The sequence below is a fragment of the Carcharodon carcharias genome, chromosome 21 (genome assembly GCF_017639515.1).
Source record: "Carcharodon carcharias isolate sCarCar2 chromosome 21, sCarCar2.pri, whole genome shotgun sequence".
NCBI lineage: Eukaryota > Metazoa > Chordata > Chondrichthyes > Lamniformes > Lamnidae > Carcharodon > Carcharodon carcharias.
Genome location: NC_054487.1, coordinates 6,999,753 through 7,013,981, shown reverse-complemented (window position 1 = coordinate 7,013,981; position 14,229 = coordinate 6,999,753). Strand labels below are relative to the sequence as shown.

General features: G+C 42.0%; 1 protein-coding gene across 1 annotated transcript in view; it reads right to left on the bottom strand.

Annotated features, from left to right (window-relative positions):
* The window catches only part of LOC121293232 (A disintegrin and metalloproteinase with thrombospondin motifs 20-like), a 440,993-nt gene that overhangs the window by 284,908 nt on the left and 141,856 nt on the right, over positions 1–14,229 (bottom strand). Inside the window, exons 6-7 of the mRNA XM_041216086.1 lie at positions 8,375–8,499; positions 7,588–7,628 (exon numbers count right to left, since the gene is read on the bottom strand). Of these exons, the coding sequence (XP_041072020.1) occupies positions 7,588–7,628; positions 8,375–8,499 (166 nt within the window). The remainder of the gene's footprint in view (positions 1–7,587; positions 7,629–8,374; positions 8,500–14,229) is intronic.

Sequence of the window (14,229 nt, the reverse complement as noted above, 5' to 3'; positions counted from 1 at the left end):
CAAGTGGGCTGTTAATGAGTTTAATTGTCTGCTTAATTGTCGGTAAGTGCTCTTCCGACTTTTGCATGCTCCCACACATGAGTGCACAGTGACATCAGGATGCTCGCCCGATGTCATCTCACGCGATTTTACACCCGTTCGGGTCAGGCACACGTTGGCCGTGGGATGTAAAATTCTGCCAAGAATTTGGAAACTAAAGCAAGTAAAGCTGACTGAATAAAATTAGCTCGCATGCGTGAAATTATTGGAAGCTTTGGATGGCACTTGTTGTGACCACATAGATCCTGTCCACATCTTTAGATGTTTGTAATTTAGTGGATTAGAACGATGATGTGTGAGCATGACTTCTGCATTTTGGAATCAAATTACTGAAGTCTTTGATGTGATCATTAACATGTGAGGTGGAGGGGTAGGGGGAAATTTTACTCAGTTTTGCAACTTTTATTTAGTGAAAGCATTCCTCTATCAGTGACTGTCTCATGTTGTTAGCTCAGGTGGATGACTATCCCTCTCCATCCATTTCCCTCCTCTTGATAAGGGCATGGAAGGTCTAGGAGGGAGGGTTTCAGATTTCGGAGGCATTGGGACCGCTTCTCAGGCAGGTGGGACCTGTACAAGGAGGACGGGTTACATGTTCATAGGATTGGGACCAATATGCTCATCAGGAGATTTGCTAGTGCTGTTGGGGAGGTTTAAACCGGCTTGGCAGGGGGTGCGAACATGAGATGGAATTCAGATAGGAGAGGAACAAAGCTGGAAAAGGTAGGAAGAAAAATAGTAAGCAAAATTGGAAGCCAGTGGAAACAAAAGCCAGCATCAAATAGAGTCAAAGTACAGAACTATGTTAAAAACACAAAATTAAAGGTACTCTATCTGGACGTAGGGAGCATTTGCAACAAGGTAGATGAATTGGCAGCAATGACCTAATTGCCATTACAGAGATGTGACTGCAGGTGACCAAGGCTGGGAACTGAATATTCAAGGGTATTCAATACTTAGGAAGGATAGACAAAAAGGAGAAGGAAGTGGGGTAGTGCTGTTAATAAAGTATGAGATCAGTACATTAGTAAGAGAGGATCTTAGAGCAGAAGATCAGATGTAAAATCAGTTTGGGTTAAGCTAAGCAATGACAAGGGGTAGCAAGCATTGGTGGGAGTTGTTTCTAGGCCACCAAACAATGGTGGTTATGTAATGCATAGTATAAATCAGGAAATTAGAGATGCATGTAACAAGGGTAATATAGTAATCATGGGGGAATTTCAATCTATACGTAGACTGAGTAAATCAAATAAGCACTAATGCTGTGGAAGACAAATCCCTGGAATGTATATGAGATGGGTTCTGAGAAAAGTATGTTGAGAACAAACTGTTTTCGATCTAGTATTGTGAAAGGACTAATTAATAATTTCATTTTAAAGGAGCCACTGGTTGGGGAATCTCAAATACCAGGGCACAGTTTCAGGATAAAGGGCAGACCATTCAAGGCTGAAATGAGGAGAAATTATTTCACTCAAATCTGAGGGAATTAAGGGATATGGGAAGTAGTTGGGAAAATGGAGTTGAAGCTCAAGATCAGCCATGATCATATTGAATGATGGAGCAGGCTCAATGGGCCATATGGTCTACCCCTACTATTATTTTTCATGTTCTCGTGAGCCTTTAAGAAAGAGTGACCATAATATTACAGAATTTTACATTAAGTTTGAAAGTGATGTCGTTCAATCTAAAACTAGTGTCTTAAATCTAAACCAAGGAAACTACAGAGGCATGAGGGGTAGGCTAGCTGTGGTAGATTGGGAAACTACATTAAAAGGTGTGATTGGAGACAAGCAATGGCTAGCACTTAAAGAATTAATACATAGTTGACAACAAATATACATTCCTTTGAGGCACAAAAACCCAAATGTAAAGTGATCCAACTGTGACTAACAAGAGAAGTTAAAAATTGCATTAGATCAAAAGAGGAGGCTTATAAAGCCTGAGGATTGGAGCAATTTCAAAATCAGCAAAGGAGGACTAAGACCAAGAAACTGATAAAGAATGGGAAAATAGATTATGAAAGTAAACTAGCGAGACACATAAAAACAGACTTCAAAAGCTTCTATAGGTATGTAAAAAGGAAAATATTAGCAAAGACAATTACAGGCAGAGACAGGAGAATTTATAATGGGGAATAAGGAAATAGCAGAGAAATCAACCAAATACCTTGTTTCTGTCTTCATGGAGGAAGATACAAAGAACCTTCCAGAAATATTAGAGAATAAAGGGACTAGCGAGAATGAAGAGCTGAAAGAAATTATTATTAATAAAAAAGTGGTACTGGAGAAATGGGACTGAAAGATGCAAGTCCACTGCAGCTGATGATCCACATCCCAGAATGTTGAAAGGGGTGGCTATAGAGATAGCGGATGCATTGGGCGAGCATCTTCCAAAACTCTATAGATTCTGGAACAGTTCTTCCAGATGAGAAGAAGGGTTGCAAATGCAACCCCACTATTTAAGAAAGGAGGGAGAGAGAAAACTGGGAATTTATACAGACCTATTAGTCTGACATTAGTGATAGGGGGATTGTTAGAATATATTATAAAGGATTTGGCAACTGGACACAGTAAATAATGATAGGATTGGGCAGACTCAACATGGATTTATGAGAGGAAAGTTATGTTTGATAAACCTGTTGGAGTTTTTTGAGGATGTAACCATCAGAATAGATAAGGGGGGACCAGTAGATGTAGTGGACTTGGATTTTCAGAAGGCTTTTGATAAGGTCACACACTGGAGGTAAGTAAGCAAAATTAGAGCAGATAGGAATGGGAGAAACATACTGACATGAATTGAGAATTGATTAATGGACAGAAAACAGAATAGAAATAAAGGATCATTCTCAGGTTGGGAGACTGTGACTAGTGGGGTACCACAAGGATCAGTGTTTGGGCCCCAGCTATTCACAAAATATGTCAATGATTGGGATGTGGGGGCCAAAAATAATATTTCAAGTTTGCTGATGACACAAACTAGGTAGGAATGGGAGTTGTGAGGAGGATGCAAAGAGGCTTCAAGGGGACTTAGATAGGGTAAGTGAGTGGGCAAGAACATGGCAGGTGGAATATAATGTGGAAAAATGTGAAGTTTGGTAGGAAATACAGAAATGCAGAGCATTTCTTAAATGACGAGAGATTGGGAAGTGCTAATGTCCAGAGGGACCTGGGTATCCTTGTTCATGACTCGCTGAAAACTAACAGCAGGTGCAGCAAACAATTTTTATGAACATACAAATCAGGAGCAGGAGTATGCCACTCAGCCCCTCGAGCCTGCTCCGCGATTGAATAAGATGATGGCTGATCTGAATGTAACCTCAACCCCACATTCCTGCCTATGCACGATAACCTGCCACTCCCTTGTTAATCAAGAATCTATCTAGCTCTGCCTCAAAAATATTCAAAAACTCTGCTTCCGTCGATGTTTGAGGAAGAGAGTTCCAAAGACTCTCAACCTTCTGAGAGAAAAAAATTCTCCTCATCTGTGTCTTAAAGGAGCGACCCCTTATTTTTAAACAGTTGCTCCTAGTTCTAGATTCTCCCACAAGAGGAAACATCCTCTCCACATCCACCCTGTCAAGACCCCTCAGGTCTTCAGCCAATTCAATTCACTCCACATAATATTAAGGATGAGATTTCAGAATACTTGGAAGTGCATGATAAAATCGGGCAAAGTCAGCGTGGTTTCATCAAGGGGAGGTCATGCCTAACAAATCTGTTAGAATTCTTTGAGGAGGTAACAAGCAGGTTAGACAAAGGAGAGCCAATGGATGTGATCTACTTGGACTTCCAGAAGGCCTTTGACAAGGTGCCGCACAGGAGGCTGCTCAGTAAGATAAGAGCACATGGTGTTAGAGGCAAGGTACTAGCATGGATAGAAGATTGGCTGTCTGGCAGGAGGCAGAGAGTGGGGATAAGGGGGTCCTTCTCAGGATGGCGGCCGGTGACTAGTGGAGTTCCGCAGGGTTCAGTGTTGGGATCACAACTTTTCACTTTATACATTAATGATCTAGATGAAGGAACTGAGGGCATTCTGGCTAAGTTTGCAGATGATACAAAGATAGGTGGAGGGACAGGTAGTATTGAGGAGGCGGGGAGGCTGCAGAAGGATTTGGACAGGTTAGGAGAATGGGCAAAGAAGTGGCAGATGGAATACAACGTGGGGAAGTGTGAGGTCATGCACTTTGGTAGGAAGAATAGAGGCATTGACTATTTTCTAAATGGGGAGAGAATTCAGAAATCTGGAGTGCAAAGGGACTGGGAGTCCTAGTTCAGGATTCTCTTAAGGTTAACTTGCTGGTTGAGTCGGTAGTTAGGAAGGCAAATGCAATGTTGACATTTATTTTGAGAGGACTAGAACATAAAAGCAGGGATTTGCTGCTGAGGCTTTATAAGGCTCTGGTCAGACCACATTTAGAATATTATGAGCAATTTTGGGCCCTGTATCTCAGGAAGGATGTTCTTGCCCTGGAGAGGGTCCAGAAGAGGTTCACGAGAATGATCCCAGGAATGAAAGGCTTAACATATGAGGAACGTTTGAGGACTCTGGGTCTATACTCGATGAAGTTTAGAAGGATGAGGGGGGATCTGATTGAAACCTACAGAATACTGAAAGGCATGGATAGAGTGGATGTGGGGAAGATGTTTCCATTAGTAGGAGAGACTAGGACCCAAGGGCACAGCCTCAGAGTAAAGGGAAGACCTTTTAGAACAGAGATGAGGAGAAACTTCTTTAGCCAGAGAGTGGTGAATCTATGGAATTCATTACCACAGAAGGCTGTGGAGGCCAAGTCATTGAGTGTAGTTAAGACTGAGATAGATAGGTTCTTGATTGGTAAGGAGATCAAAGGTTATGGGGAGAAGGTGGGAGAATGGGGTTGAGAAACTTATCAGCCATGATTGAATGGCGGAGCAGACTCGATGGGCTGAATGGCCTAATTTCTGCTCCTATGTCTTATGGTCTTATAATATCAAGAAATGGCTGAAAGCACTAGATAGATTAAAGGCCATGGGCCCTGACAACATCTTGACAATAGTACTGAAGAGTTAAGCTTCAGAACTAGCCGCGCCCCGAGCCAAGCTGTTCCATTACAGCTACAATATCGGCATCTACCCAGCAATATGGAAAATTGCCCAGGTTATGTGTGATCCACAATAAGAAGGGCAAATCCAATCTGGCCATTTACCTCCCCATCAGTCTACTCTTGATCATCAGCAAAGTGACAGAAGGTGTTGTCGACAGTGCTATCAAGCAGCATTTGCTCAGCAATAACTTGCTCACATATGCTCAGTTTGGGTTCTGCAAGGATCATTCAGCTCCAGACCCTATTGCAACCTTGCTCCAAACATGGACAAAAGAGCTGAACTTAAGAGGTAAAACGAGAGTGACTACCTTTGACATCAAGGCAGCATTTGACTGAGTGTGGCATCGAGAAGCCCTTGCAAAACTGAAGTCCGAGGGAGTCAAGGAGAAATGTTTCACTTGTTTTGTTGTACCTAGCACAACAAAGGATGTTTGTGGTTGTTAGAGTTCAATCATCTGTGCCCCAAAGCCTTGCCACAGGATTTCCTCAGGGTAGTGTCCTAGGTCCAATCATCTGCAGCTGCTTCATCAATGACCTTCTCTCTATCATGAGGTCAGAAATGGGATGTTCGCTGATAATTGCACAATGTTCAGTTCCATTTCCTCAGATACTGAAGCAGTTAGTGTCCATCTGCAGCTAGGCCTGGACAATATTCAGGCTTAGGCTGATAAGCGGCAAGTAATATTCACACCACACAAGTGCCCAGCAATGACCACCTCCAACGAGATGGAATTTAACCATCACCCCTGCTGTTCAACTACGTTATTATCACTGAATCCCCCATCAATATCATGGAGATTACCATTGACCAGTAACCGAACTGGACCAGCCATATAAATACTGTGGCTAGAAGAGCAGATCAGAAGCTAGGAATTTTGTAGTAACTCATTTCCTGACTTCCCAAAGTCTGTCCAACACCTACAAGGCACAAGTCAGGAGTGTGATGGAACACTCTTCACTTGTCTGAATTAGTGCAACTCCAACAACATTCAAGAAACTCAACACCATCCAGAAAATAGTGGCCCGCTTGACTGAAGCCCATCCAGCCCCTTAAACATTCACTCCCCTCATCTCTGGCATTAAGTGGCAACAGTGTGTACCATCTACAAGATACAATGCAGCAACTCGCCAAGGCTCCTTTGAGAGCACCCTACCAGTCGTGCCCTTTACCACCAAGAAAGACAGGGGCAGCTGATGCATGGAAACACCACTGCCTGCAAGTTTCCCTCCAAGTCACACACCTTCCTGACTTGGAAATACATCACCATTCCTTCACTGTCATTAAGTAAAATTAGTGGAACTCTCTTCCTAAAAGCTCTTTGGATATACCTACACCACATTGACTGCCACAGTTCAAGAAGGTGCTTCTCAAATGCAATTAGGGATGGGCAATAAATGCTGGCCTTGTCAATGGTGCTCACATACCATGAATGAATAAAAAAATTGCACACACACATCGTGTCTGACTAACTTACTTAATTTTTTTTAAGAAGGTCACCAAAATGGTGGATAAGGGAGTATCTTTAGACTTTAGAATGCTTTATCACATGTTTATTGAGAGAAAGACCATAGATTTAAAAGGGAATTGGAATAATATTTGAAAAGGAGGAATATAGCAGGATTCAGTAAATGAACAGGGAAATGGAGATACTGGCAGTTCTAGATAAAGAACCAGCATTCACTGGGCCTCATCCTGTGCTGTAAATGTTATGATTGCACAATTCTGTAAGTTAGAGATAGTCATCCTCAAGCTTTTTGATACAATCAGATTTTGAGTACTCTGTTCAGTTCTGGTAACTAACAACCTGAGGAATTTCAAGGCCAGTGTATCCAGTCAGTGTTGTGTGGGCTTGCAGGGTCTACGGACATCCGAAGAATTTTTTGTGGGCCCCCTAAATTGTCAATCTGTTAAGACTTGCACCTACAGCAAGTACTTGCTGAGGGAATAGGTGGCATTAAGCTCCACTGACACCAATATACAAGGGTCTAACGAGATAGTAATGTTATAATTCTAAACATAAATTTGCAACAATTCTTGTAATGCTGAGGCTTACAGAAGAAACAACTGAAAATGTTTTAAAGTGATGACCTCAAGGCATATTATTGCTCAATAGGTGCAGGAACAACAGGCAGAATTTTCGTGCACATTGATAAAACCATTATTACAAAACAGACCGAGGGCGTTGCATTCGAATAAAACAACAGTTGCAGCATCTACATTTTAGGTAATTTTCAGTTGAGCAACTCTGTGAAACATCCAAAACCTTTCATCAGAACTGCATTTTCATGTGTACCAGGACTGAAAAAACGAGATATAATCACTAATTTTATGCTGAGACGATAAAAGGCAGTTCAAACCTCATCACATTCTAAGGAATCGCTTCACTCCAGTTTTCTTAGCATGAATCTTGTACAGTAAGGCCACTCTGCATGGTTAGCTGTGAAAGTTGGTCTGTTCCACTTACCCAAAGTATCACACTTGTTTCTAGCTCTACAAATGTCTTCCCTAAAATCAAACAAATTAAACTAGATAAGAATTTTTAGTAAAGAATGAAATTCTGATCAGTACTGACAGGAAATTAAAGTACAGCCTTGGGGTAGGGGAAGGTTAGGTGGTAAAAAGTTACTTTACTATCATTATTAGGAACTTGAAGTAATGTGGACTGAACAGATACTGGACCCTGAGGGTCAGTGAGTACAAATCCAAGTCACAGACAGGTGAAGAAAGAGCTCTTCCTCCTCTTGTCAATGTTGCTCAATTTTGGAATTCAGTGCACCCAGAGTTTAAACTGAATATGTCAATATAATGTCAAGATTAATCTGGCCTCTTGGTCATTACTGCTTGGATGTGTCAATGATAATTAACAGGGAAGCACAGTTTGCCTTCAATCAAATCAACAGCTGCTCAGAGCTTTCCTCATTGCAAGTTGCTGATTCTGATCATATGCCCTGAACTGATGGTTGCAAACAATGTATTGCACCTTTGTTTTACAACGGTACCCAGTCCGTGAGTTGAACAGTACTGGCTGATTTCCAAACACAAAACCTACCCAGCACAGGCCAGCTGAGTAGCTTTTCCTATTTTGCTTTTCCTCTATTTTGCTAGTAATCCACATTTTATTTGTAGTTAATATATTGAAGGATAATAATCTTAGAAATCATCAAATAAAGAATTTAGTGTAACAATCTAGAATCAGGCAATGGATGTGTAAATTAGTCATTTGGAAGCACAGATATGCAGGCAACTGTTACCTAGTTATGAGGACTGCAGTGTCATGATGAGATGGGTGAGCATCATCCAGAATGTTCTGCATCTGCTGCCACACACAGAACTTATGAAGAGTTGTAGCTGCGTTAAAACTGATGGATGGTCCTTCCTGAATAGGTGAAGAATAAAAGGCGTTAATAATGTGGAATGCATTTTATTCTTTTGTCTGCAGATTTTTCACCCTCAGCCGCAGCAATTTAAAATGAAGGGCATTTTTGTAGAAAATCAATTCATACCAGATGTCAGCATTTCACACTGGCATCACACACTGGCACTTTCAGAGATTGTTTAGGGAGTATCAGTGGGAATTGAGCCCTCCTCTCCTCATTTGCACTGCTACTCAAATCAGGTCCTTCTGTCCTCATTCCCACTCTCACTCAAGTCAGGCTGATACTAAGCTATAATAAAAACAGAAAGTCCTGGAAATACTCAGCACATCTGGCAGCATCTGTGGAGAGAGAAACAGAGTAAGCATTTTGAGTTGAATATCACTCTTCAACATATTTGACTCGAAACATTAACTGTTTCTCTGTCCACAGATGCTGCCTGACCTGAATATTTCCAGTACTTTCCGTTTTTATTTCAGATTTCCAGCATCTGCAGTATTTTGCTGTTATTTTAGTGATATGAAGCTGAACTGAGCTAGGCTCTTCTGTCCTCAGTCTCACTCAGGGCTGCTGCTTTAGCTTGGACTAAGCTGAATCCTTCGGTCCTCAGTCTCACTCAGGGCTGCTGCTTTAGCTTGGACTGAGCTGAATCCTTCTGTCCTCAGTCTCACTCAGGGCTGCTGCTTTAGCTTGGACTGAGCTGAATCCTTCTGTCCTCAGTCTCACTCAGACAACTAATGAAAGGGTTTCCAGCCACTGCATCTGGCAGGTGGTGATACTTGAGAGAATAGAGGTTTCCACTCAGAGTACTGTAATGGCTGGATTTCCTTCAGGGCTGGTCCAATCCAACCCATTCGAATTGGACCAGAATAGACAGGTCTATTAATGGCAGCAGTCAGGTCGGTGCAGGGCTGAGGTGATAGAGGAGAGTGAAGGGGACAAATGGATGAAAATAAAGGAGATGGAGAAAGGGAGAGAGGGTAGCAGGAAAGGGGAAATGGAAGGTGTTGACATGTAAACAGATGTGATGGGGGTTTGGAAATGGGGCAATAACTGTTAGGCAAATAGATGAATAATTTTGCTTTTTTTTGCTCCAATACGAATTTTCAACAGCAGTGTTACAATACCCACGTAACTGCTTGTTTACTCATGTCACAGGTTTATAATCAAGGTCATTGTTGAGTTGTCAGTTTCCAGGGGATTGTGCTAACTTTTCTGAAGCTGTTGCTAGTTTTCTAGGCTGTAATAAATGAATCAGGAAGACGGATGGCTTTTACTGCTCCAATTGCCAAAGTGCTGTTGGGGGAAGAGTCATCCTGTTGAACACCCAAAGACACTGTTCACATAAGCAAGCTGCAGAGTGCACATGGGGAAGTGGAGCAGCACATCACTGGGGCTATAACCACCCACAGGTTAAGATTATTCTAAGGAAGGGACTTTACCAAAGAAGCTAAATACCACAACCTTAATTCAAGTCAGTGGGCCAGGTGAGCATGCCACAAAGCATGCCTTTCCTTCTCACACTAAAATCATTGAAGGGACTTTCCCCAACACTCCTTCCATCTGAATCTTCCTAATGATACATGTATGTGTAATCACACCCACAAGGGGTTGCATGATAGCTGTTCCAACTGCTACACGTGCTCCTCATATTTCTGACCTCTTGATTCTCTTTCTCTACTTGTAAGTCCAGGTACCTTAATGAAAGAATGCTCACTGACAGAATGTGAAGAGCAACATGGGTTAGAAGGCTGCATGACATCACTTCAAACATGCATTGTATAAAATAGTGTCATACAGAATTGTGCTCGAGTGTGTAGATGTGTGGCTGTGAGTGAGTGTGAGTGAATGAGTGAGAGTGAGTGACCGAGGAAAGGAGGTGTGAAGGAGCTGGAGTGAATTGGCCGAGTAGTGGATAGTGTAGAGGATAGCCATAATCTCCAAAACAATATAAATGGGTTGGTGGAGTGGGTGGTAAAGTGGCGGATGGATTTTAACATAGAGAACTGTGAGGTCATACATTTAGGGAGGTCAAACAGTTACAGGGATTACAAAATAAATGCGAATATACTAAGAGGGGTAGATGAAGTGAGAGATCTTGGCGTACAAGTACACAGGTTCCTGAAGGCAGCAATTCAAGTAGACAAGGCTGTAAAGAAGGCATATGGAATGCTCTCCTTCATTGGCAGAAGTATAGAATATAAAAGTAAGGATATAACGTTGGAATTGTATAAAACGCTGGTGAGGCCACAACTAGAGTATTGTGTGCAGTTCTGATCACCACATTACAGGAAGGACGTAATAGCTCTGGAGAGAGTGCAGAGGAGGTTTACAAGAATGTTGCCAGAGTTAGAAAAGTGTAGCTACGAGGAGAGATTGGATAGGTTGGGGTTATTTTCTTTAGAACAAAGAAGGCTGAGAGGTGTCTTGATTGAGGTGTACAAAATTGAGGGGAATAGATAGAGTGGACAGGATAAAATTATTTCCCTTGGTAGTGAATTCTAGAACCAGGGGACCTAGATTCAAGATAAGTGGCAGATGGTGTCGGGGGGACATGAGGAAGAACTTTTGTGTGCAGAGGGTAGTGGGTGTCTGGAATTCTCTACCCAAGTTGGTGGTAGAGGCAGAAACTCTAAACTCTTTTAAAAAGTACCTGGATCTGCATCTTAAGTGCTGTAAGCCGCAGAGCTATGGGCCGGGAGCAGGAAGGTGGGATTACAAAGGGCACCCAGGGTATCCTCGGGCTGGCATGGACAAGATGGGCCGAATGGCCTCCTTCTGTGCTGTAACTTTTCTATGGTTCTATGGTTCAATCCTCCGACTTTACTCAATGGCCCTGGAAGAATATAGCCATATTATAGTAAACCCTGAAAGCATTTGAAGGTGCCAATTTGCAGATCATCAGACTAGATGTAGTCCAAAGGATGAAGGCAGTAATATTATCCCAAGTGCCTTTTCATCTAACCCATTCACTTATTGGCCTATACTGAAACAATGCTATGTGACACATTGGTGTAAATTTCCATCATCATTGCATTGACAGTAACCTGGCCAAATGGATTTCTCACTTGTAAAACACAGATTGGACATTGGGCAGCTTCTATAATGTCTGAGCAATCACACCAACAGATTACTGACCATGTGTTGAGTACAAACTTTATCCCATTCTATTTTCATGTAATAAATATTTCAACAGGTGATCAACCATGATCTCATTGGGTGGTGGAACAGGCTCGAAAGGCTGAATGGCCTACTCCTGCTCCTAAGTCCTATATCCTATATATTCTATTTATGAAGCTAGCACAAACCTAATACCTTCTGCTCTTCACTTTCTTCAGGTATACCACAGGAAGCAATGTCTCAACCATAAGACAACTTCTCACAGTGACTTGTATGAAGACCTGCACAGGTACATCCACCTAGTAGACTTAGTCAGTGAGTTATAATAGGTAACAGAAAGCGCAGAGGTGAGAAGGAGCAGCAGAGACATGCTGGCCCGAGAGGCAACTTGCACCTTTGCTCAGTTATTGAGCCTTTGGTTTCAGACCTCACGAGATCTATAATTAAAGGATGATAATTGAACATTGCAATTTTAAATAATTATCAGAAATGACAAACATTCTTGCTTTTGCTGAGGGCAAGTGAGGAGAAACTATTACCTGTGTCATGATACTAGTACACAATGGGCTCTGGTCACTGATGTTAACCATGGAGCACGTGGTATCTTGTAAGACATTTGCAGCAGAGCTGCCAAGAACAAAGTTGTTGAGCCTAATTAGACTGTCTCTCATGAATGCTATAGAATACTTGGATTTCAAGCAGATTAATGGGTTATGATGCCCAGTGGTATGACTGAAGTGCTGCATGGGTCTAGTTGGCGCAAACAATCCACATAAGATGCAGTTTCATTTGTCTGCCATTTCTCTCTCTCTTTTCTTCTCCTCTTCCCTCAAGGAACAGGATGCCTATTAAAATGCCCGTGTTCTAGGTTATAGTTGTGACAACTGTAACTTTTCCAGCTGGAAGCCTGGCTTAACACCTTCAAAAAGCAACTAGCATCATAAAACTGCCCTTAAATAGCGGTTTAGAAAATGTGGCAATTGAAAACTAACAACTTCCCCTTAAATCCTGACCTTGCATCAATTCAGAATGGACCTAGCTGCAGTGGTCACTTGATACAAGCGAGGCCAATGTGCAACACATTAGCAGCTAAGATTATGGGAAATTCCAGGGAAGGGTTTAACGTTGTGTCAAAGCTTTTCCTTATTTTGGCATGAGCTCTTCTACCTTCATTACTCTCTCTGGGCGTACTCCAGGCAGGGATCCAGTTTCTCTGTCCAGGCTCCTGAGAGCCATCATCCATTCCATGTTATTGCTACCAGCAGAAATAATCACAATACATACACTGGGATGTACCTAAAAACCAGGGCTTAAACTTAAACAGAAACTGTTAGCTGCCTCAAGGAATTGGATAAGACACTGCACTTCTAAAACCCTAAAATATAAACCCTGGATGAAAGAATGACGGAACTGGAATGGTCTCATTAGCATTAGAAAGTTATCCTACAGGTGACAGTTTGTGAATGTAGGTGCTGCAATTGGCTTATTTCACTGGATTGGAGTGCAGGGGTGGGGGGGTGGAAATTAGGCCAGAACATCCATTGTCGATTGCTATACTTTACGCTATTAGACATGTGCAGGTATCCATCATTAAGATAGGATTGGGCTTGGCTATGATGCCCCCTAGTGGTCAAATCACCTGCCAATGCTCAATATCAAGTCTCACCTAAGAGAAATAGGCACTTGAGAACATTATCTGCAAGATGCAGGTGACTGGTGCCTGTGAAATCCATAGCCCGGTAAATTTATTCTTCATTGTTGTTTTTATTTTTGTCAATATCCTGCCTTGGTCAATGTTGCTCTAAATTTTGTCCCTTCCAAACTCTATATACACCCTTCTACCCCTGCTCTTCCTTCTCTTGCAATTCACGTAGGGACTGCAGAAGTAGCATGTTGTTTCAGTATAGGTCAGTAAGTGAATGGGCTGAAAATGAGAGTCACCAAATTTTCTCCGACATCAGTTCATCCTTTCCAGGAACCTCAACACTAAGGAACTCCTTAATTTCAACAGTTCTTTTGTCCTATAACCTTCAGTCGCTAAAACACAAAGCCAGGCATCATCTAACCAGTTCTTATGAAAGGTCATCACCTGAAACGTCCACTGTGTTTCTCTCTCCACAGATGCTGCCAGACCTGCTGAGTATTTCCAGCATTTTCTGTTTTTATTTCAGATTTCCAGCATCCGCAGTATTCTGCTTTTGATCTAACCACGTTTTCTGGATTTACCAAGTCATTTTCTGTTACTCTTTTTAACTTAGTGGTGTCCTTCACTTTGAGGCTTTGGTTCCTGCACTTTGAGGTTTTGGTCCCTCACCTGGATTTCTTAGTCAAAAAAACAAGGAAATCAATCCTTTCAGTAGATGAGCAGATGTGAGTAGACAAACAAGAAAGGGGGAACTTCCTGTAGTGGCATATTAAAAGTTATGCAGTAATAATAGCCTTGCACCTAAGCATAGTCTTGTTGTACTACACTGTCAACAAACCTTCTGGGGAAAAGGTTCTAATGTGTAACTGTGATCACATTTCCCCCATCTGGACTCTCACAGTGTTTGACAAGTTCTTCTTTATTCTGTTACCTCAGACGCATTTGTTCCTTGTGTGAAAGCATCTGT